The 19,416-nt window shown below is 35.9% G+C and overlaps 1 protein-coding gene across 2 annotated transcripts in view; it reads right to left on the reverse strand.

Moving 5' to 3' along the window:
* LRRC9 (leucine rich repeat containing 9) overlaps nt 1-19,416 on the reverse strand; it is a 145,593-nt gene that overhangs the window by 37,259 nt on the left and 88,918 nt on the right. For both annotated transcript variants that reach the window (XM_055289184.1, XM_055289185.1), the window contains exons 24-28: nt 12,330-12,460; nt 10,646-10,754; nt 9,862-10,001; nt 6,090-6,226; nt 542-759 (exon numbers count right to left, since the gene is read on the reverse strand). In XM_055289184.1, coding sequence (XP_055145159.1) covers nt 542-759; nt 6,090-6,226; nt 9,862-10,001; nt 10,646-10,754; nt 12,330-12,460 — 735 coding nt within the window. The remainder of the gene's footprint in view (nt 1-541; nt 760-6,089; nt 6,227-9,861; nt 10,002-10,645; nt 10,755-12,329; nt 12,461-19,416) is intronic.

Consider the following 19,416-nt stretch of genomic DNA (forward strand, 5'->3'; position numbering starts at 1 on the left):
CTCAGGAGAGAGTCTGAGCAGTTCAGCTGGGGCAGTGACCTAAAAGTAACAGGTTAAATTCTGAGCAGGTAAAACTAAGCCAGGATCCTATCTAAGGAAGCCTTGAGTGGGGAGAGATATAATATTAAAGCCAAGTCAAAGTCCATTATCAGGAGTTGATTCAAATGCTGGGTAGAACAAGTACATATGACAAGTTTAAGGGGCCAAAGGAAGTCCAGAATCGAGATTCAGAAACAACCTGGACCAAGAGCAGTCAAGGAACAAATGAGAACTCTCAGAGAGAACTGATCAGAAGAGCCTTAGAACATGTAGAACTAATCTTTGTTAATGAGCTTGTGCATGTTGCTTTGTCCAGTTCTTAAGTCTAGAAGTAGGGTGGATATTTCTGCATCACAGACTATTTCTATGACTTGAAATATAGATGGTATATAAGTGATAAATAACATACTAGCAACATTTTCACTGGTGTGTTTGGAAGCTTTATGTTCAGAACTCAGAGAAACTAAAGCTTGTAAATCCCATAATAAAAAAAAAATGTTACCTGGATTTTATTATATCCTAGGAAGAGTTTCTCTAGTTTTACCAAAGATTGTAATTTGCCCAGTTCTCGTAGTCTGTTTTCCTCCAAGTGAAGTGCCAATAAAGAACTTGGTTTGGCAAAAGCACTGTCATTAAATGATCGGATGCGGTTATGGTCCACTACCAATTCCTGAAGGACTACTAAGTTGTCAAGCCCTTCAAGTTGGCTGATTTCATTACCTAAAAAGAGATAAGTCATGATATATCAAGTGAGCCCAAACTTCCTGAAGTAAAGGATATCTAGTTACATTTAAATATTTTTTAATCAGATGATTTGTCAAAAGAAGTAAAGGATTCAAGAAACTTATTTCCAAAGAGAAATTGAAATGTAATTTACAGGAAGGTAGCATCATCATAAAATAATATTTGCTAAAATTTCTCATTTGTGAATTTGAAAGATCAGGATGTGATGTACACAATGTACTGAACTGATCTAATATGTCTATTTGGTAATTAAGTGTTAAATAGTTGGTATTGACAAAAGTAGATATAGAAAACTGCTGCAAAAGATATGCTTCCTGAGTATATTAGTACTCTAATAGATATTACAATAGTATATTTAATTATTTCTTAAAATAGACTAATTTGTTGTATTATGTTAGAAGAATACACGTTAATTATGCTGTTGTTTCTCATATTTTTGCACTGCAATCATATTAAACACATCAGAGTTCATTTAATTCTTCAAAACTCTAAATCTTATTTATAGCCTATGATTTCTCTCTGTTGTAGCTATCAATAGCTATATAAATATTAATGATAACTTATATGAAGACTCTTCAATTTACAAAATGCTGTTATATGTACAGTATTTTCTATTAGAGTCTCAAAATACTACAGGGGAAATATTTTATCTCTTTTTTCTAATCAGAAAATTGAGGGTCAGAGAAATTAAGTGGCTTTCTCAAAGACATAAAAATGGCAATATCAGGCCTAACTTAGACCTTTTACATTTTAAGCTCAATTATCTTTCTAATATGCCATACTACGTTTCAGTCAATATTCATTCTCCTTGATTATTATGTGCTGAATTGTGTCCCCCTCCAATTCATATGTGAAAATCCTAACCTCCAGTACCTCAAAATGTGACTGTATTTGTAGACAGGGTCTTTAAAAAGATAATTAAGGTTAAAATGAGGTCATTGGGATGAGTGTTAATTTAATATGGCTAGTGTCCTCTTAAGAACCGGCATAAAGACAGACACATAGACCAAGGGAACAGAATAGAGAACCCAGAAATAAATCCACACATTTATGGTCAACTCATTTTTAACAAAGGTGCTAAGAACACACACTGGGTAGAAGACAGTCTCTTCAATAAATGGTGGGTGGAAAACTGGATATCCATATGCAGAAGAAATGAAACTTGACCCCTATCTCTCATCATATACAAAAATCAAATCAAAATGGACTTGGCAAAGATTTCTTGTGTAATACCTCAAAAGCACAGGCAACCAAGCAAAAATGGACAAATGGGATTGCATCAAGCTAAAAAGCTCCTGAACAGCAAAGGAAACAATAAACGAAGTGAAGAGATAGCTTACAGAATGGGAGAAAGTATTTGTAAACTACCCATCTGACAAGGGATTAATAACCAGAATATATAAGGAGCCAAAACAACTCAACAGGAAAAAGGTCTGCATAGACATTTCTCAAAAGAAGAAATACAAATGGTCAACAGGTATATGGAAAAATGCTCAGCATTACTAATCATAAGGGAAATACAAATGAGATATCATCTCACCCCAGTTAAAATGGCTTTTATCCAAAAGACAGGCAATAATAAATGCTGACAAGGATATAGAGAAAGGGGTAGAATGTCTTCAAAGCTCTTTTCAGCCTTTCATTCATCTTTCTGTGTGCTTACTTTCTAAGTAAGCACATACATTTATGACTTCACCTGTCACTTCCATTTTGATCATTCTAAAATAATGTATCTCTAGTCCTGACTTGTGGTCCAGCACTATTGCTAGAAAAAGTTTCTATTTTTAATGCATCAAAATTGTTACAACACAAACTGATCTTTCTCTACTCCCAAATGAGCAACATTTCCCAATGACTAGCTTTAGTACCTCCTCTTGCCCAATCTCCCAATGAAATTATAAAAACATCTGGGACAGTTTTTCTCTTTATTTTACATCTATTTAGCCACTAAGTCCTAATATTTATTCCTTTTAAACTGCCTTTTGGACTCACCTCTTACGACTCCCACTGCCAGCACTCTAGTCTATGCCCTTATTATGTCATTCAAGCTGGATAGAAACTGCTTGTGCTTTGGAGGTAGATAGATCTAGGTTTGACTTTGTACCATAACACACCTGGTGCAAACTTGGCAAATTATTAAACCACACTGAATGTCACTTTCTTTTTTTTTTTTTGTAAAATATATGTAACAATCCTTACCATGTAGAGTTGCTGTGAAGATTAAATATGACAATCTATGTAGACAAACACCTTGCCCAGTGACTCCATAAATGGCAGCTGTTATTGTCAGAGTAAACTGCCTCACTTCCTGAATAAGGCTGCCCTACTCTAATTTGCCATGCTAGCCATGGCATCAGAACACACTCCTCCCTTACATTATTAGATTGAAATAGACCTTCCAGGGTTAGGTTGACTGCTTTTTTGTATGTCAGTGTATCTTTTAAAATATCTGGGCAGGGAGTGGTGGCTCACGCCTGTAATCCCACCATTTTGGGAGGCTGAGGTGAAAGGATCTCTTAAGGCCAGGAGTTTGAGACCAGCCTGGGCAACAAATTGAGACCCTGTATCTACAAAAAAAAAAAAAAAGAAAAAAAAAGAAAAAAAAAGAAAAATTGAAAAATTAGCCAGGCATGGTGGCACAAGCCTATAGTCCCAGCTACTCAGGAGGCTGAGGTGGGAGGATCACTTGGGCTCCAGAGGTTGAGGCTGCGGTGAGCTATGATTGTGTCAATGCACTCCAGCCTGGGTGATAGAGAGAGACCCTTTCTCAAAAAATAATAAATAATAAAATAAAAAATAAAAACAAAAAACAAACTGAAAAAACACAAAAACAAAAAACAATCTGTCACAGCCATAAAAAAAGAATGAAATCATGCCCTCTACAGCAGCCTGGATGGAGCTGGAGGCCATTATCCTCAGTGAACTAACTCAGAAACAGAAAATCAAATACTGCATGTTCTTACCTACACGTGGGAGCTAAGCAATACGTACACAGTAAGTACACTCCAACAATAAGTACACTGCAAAAGGGGAGAATGGAAGGGGGGTGAGGGTTGAAAAATTACCTATTGGATGCTATATTCACTATTCAGGCAATGGGTACACTAGCAGCCCAATTCCCACCAGTACATAATACCATGTTAACAAACATACACATGTACCCCTTGAATCTAAAATAATTTTTTTTTTAAAAAAGATCTGTCATTGTGCTGAATTTCTTCTTTTTAAGGCCAAGTCTCCAGGTTCTTGATCCAAATCACAAGTGCTTTTGATAGATGCATTCAAATTTTTAAAAATATGGTCTGGAAAACCTGTCTTTGAGAAGTTACTATACTCAGATCAACTACCTCAATGTCTCCCCACATGTCCCACTGATGGATATACCTGCCTTTCTCCTATGCCATTAAAAATTATTGTTAGACTAATGTCCCAAGCCCTGTGTTTTTCTCATGCTACTTTTCTAAAAGTTTCAAGCTCCTACCTATTGTTGACTACATCCTGTACAAATTTCTCTGCTAGGCTTTCCCTACTTTGGTCCTGGCTGTATATTTTCAACCTAAATTTTTCACTATTCCACAAAATTAAAAAATTACTAATTGTTGCTAGGAGTGTAAATTAGTTCAAACATTGTGGAAGACAGTGTGACAATTCCTCAAGGATCTAGAACCAGAAATACCGTTTGACCCAGCAACCCTGTTACTGGGTGTATACCCAAAGGATTATAAATCATTCTACTATAAAGACACATGCACACATATGTTTATTGCAGCAGTATTCACAATAGCAAAGACTTGGAACCAACCCAAATGCCCATCGATCTTAGACTGGATAAAGAAAATGTGGCACATATACACCATGAAATACTATGCAGTCATAAAAAAGAATGAGTTCATGTCCTTTGTAGGGACATGGATGAAGCTGGAAACCATCGTTCTCAGCAAACTAACACAGGAACAGAAAACCAAACACTGCATGTTCTCACTCATAAATGGGAGTTGAACAATGAGAACACATGGACACAGGGAGGGGAACATCACACACTGGAGCCTGTCAGGGAGTCGGGGGACAAGGGAAGGGAAAGCATTAGGAGGAATATGTAATGTAGATGATGGGTTGTTGGGTGCAGCAAACCACCATGGCACATGTATACCTATGTAACAAACCTGCACATTCTGCACATATATCCCAGAACTTGGAGTATAATAAAAAAATTACTGTAAAGTAATGAGGCTTATTTAAATAAAAACTAAATAAAATGATCTCATATATTGAAATGAGGATTATTTATCAAATGATCATGTTTACAGGATTTATAACTCTCTTAGAAAAGTGCAAATTCTTTGTTCTCATCAGGTTGTTCCCTTTTCAAGTATTGGCCCATAGACACCACAGTCATGTCCTGTCACTCTTTTCCTCCTCCCCCTTCTTGCAAAGCACTCAGTAATGCTCACCTTCAATCTAGATTCTATCACTCCTTTAAAGAGTTCTATACATGTCGACAAGCTAATCTTTTAATTTCTCTTTTCTCTGAACTTCTATTGCACTTAACTTAGTAATACATAGTCTGAACTTAATTCGTCTTTGTCTCAGTACATCTCCACAGATAGATCTTAAGCTACTTAGATCAAGGATTTCAATGATACATAATTATAATAACATAGTACTTCCATATCTTTCTTTCTTTTTTTTTTTTTTTTTGAGATGGAGTCTCGCTCTGTCACTCAGGCTGGAGTGCAGTGGCGCGATCTTGGCTCACTGCAAGCTCTGCCTCCCGGGTTCACGCCATTCTCCTGCCTCAGCCTCCCGAGTAGCTGGGACTACAAGCGCCCGCCACCATGCCCGGCTAATTTTTTTGTATTTTTAGTAGAGACGGGGTTTCACCGTGGTCTCGATCTCCTGATCTCGTGATCCGCCCGCCTTGGCCTCCCAAAGTGCTGGGATTACAAGCGTGAGCCACCGCGCCCGGCCACTTCCATATCTTTCATAGTACTTACCGCAGTTCTGGGTTTAATAAATACTTGTGAATTATCCACTGGTTTTTTTTAATTATTTTTTAAGTTGAATACGATATACACGTAAATTATGATGTAATACTATATATATTCTCAGAATACTGCATTGACCTTTAAAAATGTTTTCTAAAAATATGTAAGTAACCAAGAAAAATCCATTTGTGATTACTAAAATATTTTTGTCCATGAATCTGTTTGAGTAAATACTGATGCTTATATTTGCTTATCAAAACAGAATGATGATAAAATCAGTTTTTAAAAATAAAGACATACAATAACAATATTTCTACTCACCCTGTAGAAAGAGGAATTTTAAATTTCTTAGTCTGTTAAGTTGTAGCTGGATCAAATTACAAATTCCATTGTAGCCCAGATGAAGAACTTCTAAACTGTGCATTATTGGAGGCAAATTTTCACTGCTCATTATATCTCTGAAACACATAGGTTAATTTGAGGCCATAAACTTAACTTCAAACCAGCTATATTATAAAAAGTTCAGTATGTGTTTACTATAAACTGAAGTTAAGAAAATATAAATTTATTAATATATCAGAATTAAGCTATAATAGTCTGTTTATATTTTATATAATAATACTTATTCTTTAAAAAGAATGGTCTAGAATAAAGAAGTAAATAAGGTATTACAATGAAAAGCAATAGAAAATGCAATCAGGCAAAAAAAAAAATGCATCCAGATTGGAAAGGAATAAATAAAACTGTCTTTATTTTCAGATGACATGATCCTGTATTTAGAAAATCCTAAAAGATCCACCAAAAAGCTACTTGAAGAAATAAAGGAGTTTAGCAAGGTCACAGGATAAAAGATTAATGTACAAAAATCAACTGAATTTTCTACCTACTAGCAATAAATAATCTGAAAATGAAATTAAGCAAAAATTCTTTTCACAAAGTATAAAAATGAATAAAATACTTCAGCATAAATTTAATAAAAAGTGGAAAATCTGTACACAGAGAACTACAAAACATTACTGAGAGAAATTAACAAAGATCTAAATAAATAGAGAAATATTCCATGTGTATGGATTAGAAGATTCCATATTACTAAAATGGCAATTCTCCCAAATTGATCAATAGATTCATTTAATACAATCTCTATCAAAAGCCCAGAAGACATCCCCCCCACTCACTGTGAATAACCATCTTATCCTAAAATTTATAAAGAAACGCAAAGAATCTAGAATATTCAAAACAATCTTTTAAAAGAACAAAGTTGGAGAGCTTAAATCACTGATTTTAAAATTTTTTATAAAACCACAGTAATCAAACCAGTCTAGTACTGGCACGAAAGCACAGACATACAGATCAATGGAACAACTGAGTACAGAAATAAACTCTTACATTTATGCTTAACTGATTTTTAGCAAAGGTGCCAAAACAATTCAATAGAGGAAAGGAGAGTGTTCTACAGAAATGGTGCTCAACTGAATATCCACATACAAAAATAGATTTAGACTTCACTCCTACCTCACAACATACACAAACATTAACTCAAAATAGACCACAGGACTCGATGTAAGAGTGAAAACATAAAACTTTTTAAAGAAAACAAGAGAACATCTTTGTGACTTTAGGTTAGGCAAAGAATTATTACATATAACACCTAAATTGCAATCTGTAAGAGAAAAGTTCATAAATTAGACTTTATCAAAATTAAAATTTCTTCAAAGACATCATTTAAGAAAATGAAAAGAGAAGCCACGGATTGAGAGACAATATCTGTAAATCATTTATTTAATAAAGGGCTTACCCCCAGTATAAAGACACTTAATAATGAAAAGCCAAGCAACCTAATTAAACAATTAGGTTTTTTAGGTTTTAGATTCGAATAGAGATTTTACCAAAGAAGATATATGAAGGATTAATAAGCATATGAAAAACTGCTCAACACTATTCATCATTAGGAAAATGCAAATTAAAACCACAATGAGATACCACTTCAAATGTATTAGAATGGCTATACTATAAAAGTTAGGCAATAACAAACATTGGCAAAGATGTGCAGGAATTAGAATCTTCATATGCTACTGGTGATAATGAAAAATGGTGCAACCATTTTGGAAAACAGTTTGGCGGTTTCTTAAATAGCTAAATGTTAAGTTACTATATGACCCAACCATTCCACTCATAGGTATCTACCCAAAATATTCAAACCAGCCAAAAAATAGAAACAATCCAAATTTCCATCAACTGATGAATAAACATTATGTAACATATCCATACAGTCATATCCATACAGTGAAATGGCCAATATATTCAGCAATAAAAAGGAGTGAACTACTAACACATGCCATAATGTGAATGAACCTTGAACATTAACTGATTTTTTTTTGTTAATAATACAGGCTGAGTGTAAGTAGCCAGAGGCAAAAGACCATCTATTTTATAGTTCCATTTATATGCAATGTCTAGAAAATTCTAGAAAACAGATTAGAGGTTGTTTGGGACTAGAGGTGGGAAAGGAAGTTGACTGTAAATGGACATGAAGGATCTTTTTGGTGAGATAGAAAATGTTATAAAATTATATTGCAGTCATGATTATACAACCCTATAAATTTAGTAAAATTATTGAATTATACACTTAATATAAATAAACATGATACATAAACTGCCACTTCAATAAAACTATTTGAAAATTCAAATATGAATAGGATCCAAAAAAGTATGTATATAAATGAAATGTTCATAGTAGCTTTAATCATAATAGCCTAAAATTAGGAACAACCAAAATGTTCATCAATGATAAATGCATAAATAACTTGTCATATAATACATATAATAGAATACTATTCGGCAGTAAAATGAAATAAATTACTGACACTTGGAACAAAATGAATGACTCTCAAAAGCATTATGCTAAGTAAAAGGAGCCAGACACAAAAACTACTTACTACATAATTCCAATTATATGAAATTCTGGAAAAAGGCAAAATTATAGCGAGAAAGCAGATTAGTGGTTGTTGCGAGGTGCCAGGGTGTCGGGGGAGGGATTACAATGGAACTTTTTGGAATGGGAATATTTTGTATTTTGATTGTGGTAGAGGTTTTTTTTTTTTTTCAGAAGGAGTCTCGCTCTTTCACCCAGGCTGGAGTGCGGTGGCCCAACCTCGGCTCACTGCAGGCTCCGCCCCCCGGGGTTCACGCCATTCTCCTGCCTCAGCCTCCTGCGTAGCTGGGACTACAGGCGCTCGCCTTTTGTATTTTTAGTAGAGACGGGGTTTCACCATGTTAGCCAGGATGGTCTCGACGTCCTGACCGGTAGAGGTTTTATGATTGAATACATTTGTCAAAATTCATTAAACTTTACACTTAAATTGGTGAATTTTGTTGCAAGAAAATTATACTTTGATAGAGGTAATAAAAAGCACAAGGAATGTTCTTTATTGGGAAAACTGGAGTGAAAGTATTCTGATTTGGAGATACACATTATAAAATATATATATCATATATATGACAAGTATTATATATGATTATATATATGTTCTATCAAAAATGTGTAAGGAGGTAGGTTTGTCCTCATTTTTTGCATAAAGTATCTATTCCATTGGTGTTGAGTCATTAAGTGACCAGATAAATGATTTAGAAATAAAAGCAAAACAAATGCCAAGAAAAAACTCATGTCCATGCTACTGTGTATAGGGTTCCTTTGTGAGTTGATAAAAATGTTTATGATGAATAAACTAAAAATTGCTAAATTGTACACACAGGGTGAGTTTTATGGTATATGAATTGTACCTCAATTTTTTAAAAAGAAACCCAACATCATCAAACATGCAGTACAAGGCCTTTTGTTTGTTTTTTGTTTTTTTCCCTTTATTCACAATATAGGTTTGAAATGGAGAAGGCAGGGAATAAACAGTGAGAGAAATATTTTGAGTACCTTTTTATTATGAAGTTTATTTTTGGCATGTAGCTATTAAATAAAATAGGTATTACAATAAGGTAAATGTTATGTACTGGAATGTGTTACTTCTATCATTAATGTGATTAACTGCTTTTAAAATTCCGAGCCTAAATTAGTTATAATCATAAAAATAAAGAATACTACCTGTTTGTTTTTGAAATTCCTTGCTGTCCATAGCCACTTGAAGGCACTTTCTGATACAGTAGTTGTCTATTGGTTAAGTGAGTCTGAGGCTTTAGTCTGGGCATGATTGATTCAATATGATTATAGTTTAGGCATAAGACCTACAGAAAGAATATCTTATTAATCAGAAATCCTAGAAATTATTAAAAATTGTATGGATAAAACTTGGAATATACCACATAATTTAATAATATATTAGTGCTAAAACAACAAATGTTTATATCCTAAATAATCTAGATTTAGTTTTGAATGTGTTTTTAATCTGACATTCTGGGAAATTACAGTACTTCACATGGAGACCCTAGAAAGCTCCTCAACTTTCTCAATCTGTTCTGCTGATTTCTCCAAACCTGACAAGGATGAAATAACTTTTAGCCGAAGAGACAGCTATTTACCTGTGTTTAAAAGGCCTTAGTAAGTGGCTGAGTCAAGTAAATAATAAAGGAGGCAATAAGGCCATTTAAAGAACCTTGAAGCTTCTTTCCATATCTGCCTTCAATCCCATCTCTGACTACAGAGGGAAATTTACTAAATATGTGACAATCACATAAAACTGAGGTCAAATCAAAATAACTTTGGAAGGTAATAGTTTTTTCTTGCTTAGTAAAAAACAAACAAAAAAACCCCAAAGAAAATTTAGGAATAATTTATCTACTTTAATAACATGGAAATACCATTTAATCCAAAGTAAAGAATAACTTGCATTGGAAACCTTGAAAGAAAGAAAAATTTGTGAATGACTCACCTTCACATTAGGTAGATAGATTAAGCCACTGAATGAGGTAAGATTATTGTTCTGTAGATTCACATTACACACATTTCTAAATTGGTCGACTGGAATCAAATCCACTGTTCTGAATTTAGACAAAGTAAATGCAGTTATTATTTTAATAGGACAGGAAAATATAGGAAAAGGTGAGTTTCTTCGCATACAGCCACCAAGACATTTAAAAAGTCTCACCTGACAAGTATAAAAATAATTAGTTTAATGTAAAATGAATTGGTTAAATGATCAGCTGAATGTACATTTTTGTTGGGTACATATGCAAGAAAGCGACGTAGAATTTGGTTGCTTTCAAAAACACACATCTATTACCATATAAACATAGCACTATTATAGAAGAAACTTGTAAAAGAGACATTTCCACTTTCTTTATAAATTCACATATATGTTCATGAAATCATAGTGAAGTTGATATTGTAAATCATAAGCTTTTCAGGTTATAAACTTCAGATGATATATATGAAGTAGGTGATTTCTGAAATACCAGGAAGTGGTTAGAGATGGGAAAGGAAAGGAAAAGCAGGTAAGGTCTTTGAAAATAGAGTTTCTGTGGAATCTTCTGGAAACTTTTATGGCATTCCTCCCTGTGTGAACATTTTGGTAATTAAACAGAATGCTTGATTCCCAGTCTATAGCTATATCTTCATTTGAGCCATGACAGAGAAGAGCATAAAACTACATCCCTTTCCCTAACCAGTTCTCTAAATAAATCCTAAACTTGAAGTTACAATTATGACATACTTTTACCCATTAATAAGTCATTCATTCATTCAACATATTTTCATTGGTATTTCCTAAGTGCAGTGAATGTGTTTGGAAAGGTTACAAGAAAGATGAAAGAAATGTTTCAGCCCCCAAGAAGTGGGAGCCAGAAAAATGAAAATAAAGAGGAGAATTGCTATGATAGAGTTAGCATCTCTATCATACCAATGTAATGGCATTTCAGGGAAATAAAATCTATTTTAAAAAGTCAAGGATGACAGCATGGAGGAGAAAGTCTTGAGATGATATTCGGAGGATTTATAGGTATTTGCTGAGCAAATTAGCAGAAAAGAGTTCCAGGCAGTACAACAGGAAAAACAAAGGCAGAAACAAACATGAAAGAACATCTTATGATTGAGATTCAGTAACTAGAATATTTCAGAATTTCTGAAGTGTGAAGTGTCATGGGCAGTAAAGAAAAGGACTACAAGAGATAATAATGGACAGATAATAGACAGTCTTTTATGCCATACAAAGGAATTTTTAATTTTAGGCTGGGCACAGTGGCTCACACCTGAAATCCCAGCACTTTGGGAGACTGAGGCAGGTGAACCACTTGAGCCCATGATTGGAGACCAGCCTGGCAACATGGCATACATGCTGTCTCCACAAAAAATACAAAGAAAATTAGCCATGCTTGGTGGCTCATGCCTATAGTAGGAGGATCGATTGAGCCTGCAAGGTTGAAGCTGCAGTGAGCCATTTTTTGAGACCCCATCTCAAAAAATGCTCATTACTTAGCATGAATCTTTTCAGTAGAGTAGATAATTTTATGAATTATTGATTATATTTAGATAAGATGTATAAATGTATAAGCTTCAGAAAAATAATAATTACATAATGTAATTATAATGTAGAAAGGCATATAATAAAATGATTGTACCTAATGGATGATGAAGTCCAATTTAGTTCTTGCATTTGCATGAAGTTGGAATGTCCTCGTCGTTCTGCAATCATGTCAGAAGTAAGTCTACCACCAAACAAATCTTTTGCACTCTCAGTCTCTGGTGGTTCCTATATGAAGATATTTAGAAAACGATGTCCTGTCCTACAGATGACTAAATTACATAGTTCTCTGGTTTCAGGTAAAAATTCAGTGGACTCATTTTTCCAGATTCCTCCTACTAAGTAGAGCTAAATCCTGTGCATTATATATAAAACAAACATAGGCAGGGCAAGGTGGCTAACACCTATAATCCCAGCACACTGGGAGGCCAAGGTGGGAGGATTGCTTGAGTCCAGGAGTTCGAGACGAGGCTGGGCAACAAAGTGAGACCCTGTCTCTACAAAAAACAAAAAAGAATTAGTCAAGCACAGTAGCATGCCTGTAGTTGTAGCTATGTGGGAGGCTGAGGCCAGAGGATGTCTTGAGCACAGTTCAGAGGCTGCAGTGAGCTATGATCATGCCACTGGATTCCAGTCTGGGTGACAGAGTGAGACCATGTCTCTAAAATTTTTTTTTAATTAAAAAAATTAAAACCAAACATAAGAATACTGAAAGATGTGGAGAAGAGGGCAGACCAGGTAGGTACCTCAGGACCTGAGGAATGACACCCTGGATTTTCTTTTTGCCTCATAATCTCTACTGGGTGCTAGAGAAGCTAGAAACCCAGAAATGACAGTAAGGAAATAACAAGACAAAGTCCACAAAAAGCCTGCTCTTTCTAATCAAAGGATCAGGAAAGGGGAAGCCCAGCACAGCAGAAAACTTTAGACAATAACAAGCCTACTCCTGCTAAACCCTACAGAATAAACTGTGGCCCCAACTTCATGCCCACAAGTAAAAGCAGAATGGGCTGCTTAGACCTTCACTAGTGCTTATCTGTAACAAGGCACTTCTTCATCATCCACTGGCTGAGTAGGAACCTTGATTTTCATCCCCCCTTAGCAGTAACACATGTCCCCACTCCCTACATGCAAGTGTTATTGTAGATAACATGGGGAGTTTGGATTCCCACTTCCACCCAGTAATAATGAGTTATCTGTGGAGCATCAATTAGGTATTCCTGTCTCTCCCAGCCAGGATGAATAAGTGAAGGGTTCTGGGAAATAGTAACAAGGAGTTCCTTCCCTCCCAGCCAGAGTAAATCAATGGAGGCCTGGTGGGGAGCATGAACTCCAACTCTAGCCTAGCAGTTAATGAAGAGCACACCTCCGGGTTGTCAACAGAGGCCACATGGAGGAATTTGAACTTCTATCTCCCACCTGACAGCAACAAAGTGGTTTCTCATCTTCTTACTGGTATAGTGCCAAGGGAGGCTTGCTAAAATAGATTTAAATAAGACCCACATAATACCCCAAATGTCCAGAATAAAATAAAAAATACGTCATGCCAAGAACCAAGAACGTCTCAGCTTGAATGTGAAAAGACAATCAACAGATGCCAACTTTGAAATGACACAAATATTTTTAATTGTCTGATAGGCATTTCAAAGCAGTCAAAGGAAAAATGCTCAACAAGCAATTATGAACATACTTGAAACAAGTGAAAAAAACCAGAAACCCTTAGCAAAGAAATAAGTGATAGCAAAGCAATAGAAGATATGAAGAATGAAATGAAAATTTTAGAATTGAAAAATACTATAAACAAATAAATGCAATGGATAGGGACTCAATAGCAGAGTGGAAAGAACAGAGAAAAGAATAACTGAACTTGAAGACAGAACAATAGACATTACCCAGTATGAACAAAAGAGAGAAAATAGACCCATAAATAAATGAGCCTCACTTTACCAAGATGGACATATCCTGTACTTTGGAACCATAAAAAAGATTTAATATTAGTATCACTGGATTCATAGAAAAAGAAGAGAAATAATATGGGGCTGAAAAAGTATTTGAAGAAATTATAACCAAAAATCTTCCAAATTTGGCAAAAGACATAAACCAAGAAGCTAAGTAAGAAGCTAAGCAAACCTCAGACAGGAAAAAAACCCAAATCCATGCAAGGACACATAATAATAATCAGAATCAAATTTCTAAAAACTAATGACAGAGAAAAAAGGCATGAAAACAGTGACAGAGGAATTAAATCTTACCTATAAGGGAAAAACAATGTAAGTGACAGCAGATTTCTAATCGGGAACCATGGAAACCAGGGGATGTGGCACAACATTTTCAAGTGGTGAAAGAGAAACATCAACCCAGAATTCTATATCCAGAGAAAATATCATTCAGAAATAACAAGAGAAAGCAAGGCATTCTCAGAGGAAGGAAAACTAAGCAAACTGCTACCAGCAGAACTACCCTAAGCAATGACTAAAGAAAGTTATTGAAATGGAAAAAAAAAAAAAGGAATCTTGGAATGCCAGGGAAGAGGAAAGCACAATGGAAAGAGTATTAATAAACTTCCCTTCTTTTCTTGATTTTTCTAAATTATCTTTCATTAGTTGATGTAAAAAAACTATAATATTGTCTCATTGGCTCTCAATGTGTATGGTGAAAATATTTAAGTGAAATATAAACAGGAGAGAAGAAATAGACTGGACGGAAAGTAACATTTCTACACTTTACTCAAACTGGTAAAATGTCAACACTAACAGACTATGGTAAGTTATGTATATGCATTGTAATAGTTAGAACAACCACTAAAAAAAACTATATGAAGAGATACGCTAAAAAACACTATGGATAAATAAAAATAGAATTTCAAAATGTGTTCAAGAAGCTCACAGGAAGGCACAAAAAAGAAAACAGAAGAAAGATAAACAAAGGAAACAAATATAAAACAAGAAAACAAAATGGCTGAAGTAATCCCTAACAGGTCAGTTAACTATATTAAATATAAATGGTCTTTGTTCGTCAATTAAAAGATAAAAATTAGCTGAAAGGTAAAAGAACATGATCCAACTGTATGTTGTCAACAAGAAACTCACTTTGAATGTAATAATATATGCAGGTTGAAAGTAAAAGAATGGAAAAAGATATCCTAAACATTAATCAAGAGAAAGCAGAAGTGGCTTCATTAATCTCAGATAAAGTAAACTTTGAAGCAAAGGAAATTACCAGAGTCAGAGAGGACATTACCTACTGATAAAACAGTCAGTCCACCAAGAAGACATAACAGTCCTAAATGTGTATGCACCAACAACAGAGCTGCAAATTATTTGAAGCTAGAGTCCCCAGTTATTTTAGCCAATGATGTAGGTATTGCTGTGAAAGAATTTTGTAGACATAATTAAAGCTCCTAGCAAGTTGACTTTCAATAAGGAGATAATCTTGAATAATCTGGATGGGCCTGATTCAAACAATTGCAAGGCTTTAAAAGCAGAGGTAAGGTTCCTGAAAGAAAGAATTTTCCTGAAGAAAATCCACTCATGGACAGCAGCTTTCATCTATGCCTGTGAGTTCCAGCCTGTCCATAATCTTCCCTTCCTGATGGCCTGTCCTATGGATGTCAGACTTGTTTAGGCAGTCCCCTCAATTATTAAATATTCCTTGATATCCATATTTCTATATATAGACATAGATATCTCTATATGTATATCAATCTTACTAGCTCTGATTCTCTTGTTGAATCCTCAATAATAAAATCTCAAAATAAGTTTTAAAAACATATTAAGCCTTAGAAATACCATTGGTTTTGTGTTTTTCATAATTATACAAGCAACATATGATTAATGTCCTCCTAAATCAGGGGTTGGCAAATGTTTTCTACAGTTTTCCTGTAAAGACTCAGTCAATATTTTAGCCTTTGGGAACAATAGCTTCTCTGATGCTATCTAATTTTGCCACTGCAGTGTGAAAGCAGTCACAGACTATATATAAACAAACGGGCATGGATGTGTTCCAATAAAATTTTATTTACAAAAATAAGTGGCAGGTCACATTTGGCCCAATGGCTATTGTTTGACAATCTATTTCAGACAAATGGTTTGAACTTGATCTAAATTAAACTGGTAAGTTGTTTGATCTACTTTTACTCAAACTCCCTTCTTTTTTTCTAATCTGTTAAAACTTCATATCTAAATTGAGAATATGTATCCTTAATGCAAAAAATAATCTTTTACAAATAAATGTAGGAACAAAAGATAAAATGAAAACACAACTACCCAGATTGTTCTTTCGTTCTTCCTAGACTATGCCCTCACTTGGTTTCTACTCCCACTCCAAAGAAGACAATGTAATTATATGTCTAGAGAGTGTTGGACAGCAAATGAGGCTCAGGTGCCCATGATTTACCATTAAAGAGTCACGTAACTTGGAAGAAGTCATCTAACTTCTCTAGAGTTCCTTGTGTTCATACATAAAATAAAGGATTTGAACTATGCCATTTCCAAAGTTTATTTATATCTCAGATACTCTAGCATTATATATTACTGTACTACCTACCTCTGCACCCACTTTTCGTGACTTCTTTTTCTGCATATGTTTAATAAATGAAAGTACTAGAGCCTCACTTAGATTTCTTTACTTTCTCTACTCTCTTTCCTTAGATGATATTGCATATGCTTTTGGTCTTAACTGTTAACTCTCTTCAAATTACTTCCAAGTCCAAACATATGTAAAGTAAATTTTCATATGTATATTTAGTCCTGTGATTCAGCTGCCTGCTTGACATCTCCAGTCAGATGATCTTCTGTCATATAAAACTAATGTCTAATACTAATCATCTTACACCCCCAAATTGGTTTTCTTCCTATGTTCATATTCTGTTATGGTGTCTTTTATTGGCATAGACTCAAACCTTGTAGACATCTTTTACTCTTCCTTTCCCTTGCCCTTCAAATCCAATGCATTCCCATTACCTTGCATTTAAAATCTAAATTCTTCAGTCTAGTCTTCATGTCCCATTATTAATTCATACATTTATATTCTGCCTCATTCCACAAATAATTTGTGGCAGCTTACAGGAAACACATATAATCAAATAGTAAAATGCAAATCATACATAGTGAAAATCAAGCTCACTAGGATTAGTGACAAAAAGACTATAAGATCCTATAGGGTTTATATTATTGAATCATAAATTTGGTCCTGAGCTTTTAGGTAAAGTGAAAAGGAATATAATTAAATAATACTCATTGATATGGATTGGCTCTGTGTCCCCACCAAAGTCTCATCTTGAATTGTAATAATCCACTTGTGTTGTGGGAGGGACCCAGTGGGAGGTAAGCGAATCATGGTGGTGGGTTTTTCCTGTGCTGTTCTGGTGATAGTGAATAAGTCTCATGAGATCTGATGGTTTTATAAAGAGGAGTTCCCCTGCACATGCTGTCTTGTCTGCCACCACGTAAGACCTGCCTTTGCTCTTCCTTCATCTGCCATGATTGTGAGGCCTCCCCAGCCATGTGGAACTGTGAGTCCATTAAACTTCTTTCCTTTATAAATTACACAGTCTCAGGTATGTCTTTATTGGCAGCATGAGAACAGACTAATACAGTAAATTGGTACTGGTAGAGTAATGTGCTGCTGTAAAGATACCCAAAAATGTGGAAGTGACTTTGGAACTGGGTAACAGGTAGAGGTTGGAACAGTTTGGAGGGCTTAGAAGAAGATAGGAAAAATGGGAAAGTTTGTAACTTCCCAGAGACTTGTTGAATGGCTTTGACCAAAATGCTGATGGTGATATGGACAATAAGGTCCAGGCTGAGGTGGTCTCAGATGGAGATAAGGAACTTGTTGGGAACTGGAGTAAGGGTCACTCTTGCTATGCAGAGATTGGTGGCATTTTCCCCTGCCCTAGAGATCTGTGAAACTTTGAACTTGAGAGAGATGATTTAGGGTATCTGGTGAAAAATTTCTAAGTGGCAAAGTGTTCAAGAGGAAGCAAAGCATAAAAGTCTGAAAAATTTGCAGCATGATGATGCAGTAGAAAAGAAAAACCCATTTTCTGGGGAGAAATTCAAGCTGGCTGCAGAAATTTGCGTAAGTAACAAGGTGCCAAATGCAAATCGCCAAGAGAATGGGGAAAACGTCTCCAGGGCATGTCAGAGAACTTCACGGCAGCCACTCCCATCACAGGCCTGGAGGCCTAGGAGGAAAAAATGGTTTCCTGGAGCAGTCCAGGGCCCCCCTACTGTATGCAGCCTAGAGACTTGGTACCCTGTGTCCCAGTCACTCCAGTCATGGCTAAAAGGGGCCAATGTATAGCTCAAGCCGTGGCTTCAGAGGGTGCAAGCCCTAAGCCTTGGCAGCTTTGACATGGTGTTGGTCCTGTGGGTACACAGAAGTCAAGAATTGAGGTTTGGGAACCTCCGCCTAGATTTCAGAGGGTGTATGGAAACGCCTAGATGTCCAGGCAGAAGCCTGCTGCCCTCTGCTAGGGAAGTGCCAAAAAGAAATGTGGGGTTGGAGCCCCCACACAGAGTCCCCACTGGGGCACTGCCTATTGGAGCTGTGAGGGGAGGACCACTGTCTTTCAGACCCCAGAATTGTAGATCCACCGACAGCTTGCATCATGCACCTGGAAAAGCCACAGGCACTCAATGCCAGCCTGTGAAAGCAGCCGGGAGGGAGGCTGTATCCAGCAAAGCCACAGGAGCGGAGCTGCCTAAGGCTGTGGGAGCCCACCTCTTACATTAGCATGACCTGGATGTGAGACATGGAGTCAAAGGAGATCATTTCAGAGCTTTAAGACTTGGCTGTCTCACTGGATTTTGGACTTGCATGGGGCCTGTAGCCACTTTGTTTTGGCCAATTTCTCCCATTTGGAATGGGTGTATTTACCCGATGCCTATACCCCCATTGTCTCTAGGAAGTAACTAGCTTGCTTTTGATTTTACATGCTCATAGGCAGAAGGGCTTGACTTGTCTCAGCTCACATTTTGGACTGTGGAATTTTGAACTAATGCTGAAATGAGTTGGGGGACCATTGGGAAGGCATGATTGGTTTTGAAATGTGAGGACATGAGATTTGGGAGGGGCCAGGGTTGGAATGATATGGTTTGGCTCTGTGTCCCCACCCAAATCTCACCTTGAATTCTAATAATCCCACATGTCATGGGAGGGACCCAGTGGGAGGTAATTGA

Source organism: Symphalangus syndactylus, chromosome 8 (assembly GCF_028878055.3).
Source record: "Symphalangus syndactylus isolate Jambi chromosome 8, NHGRI_mSymSyn1-v2.1_pri, whole genome shotgun sequence".
NCBI lineage: Eukaryota > Metazoa > Chordata > Mammalia > Primates > Hylobatidae > Symphalangus > Symphalangus syndactylus.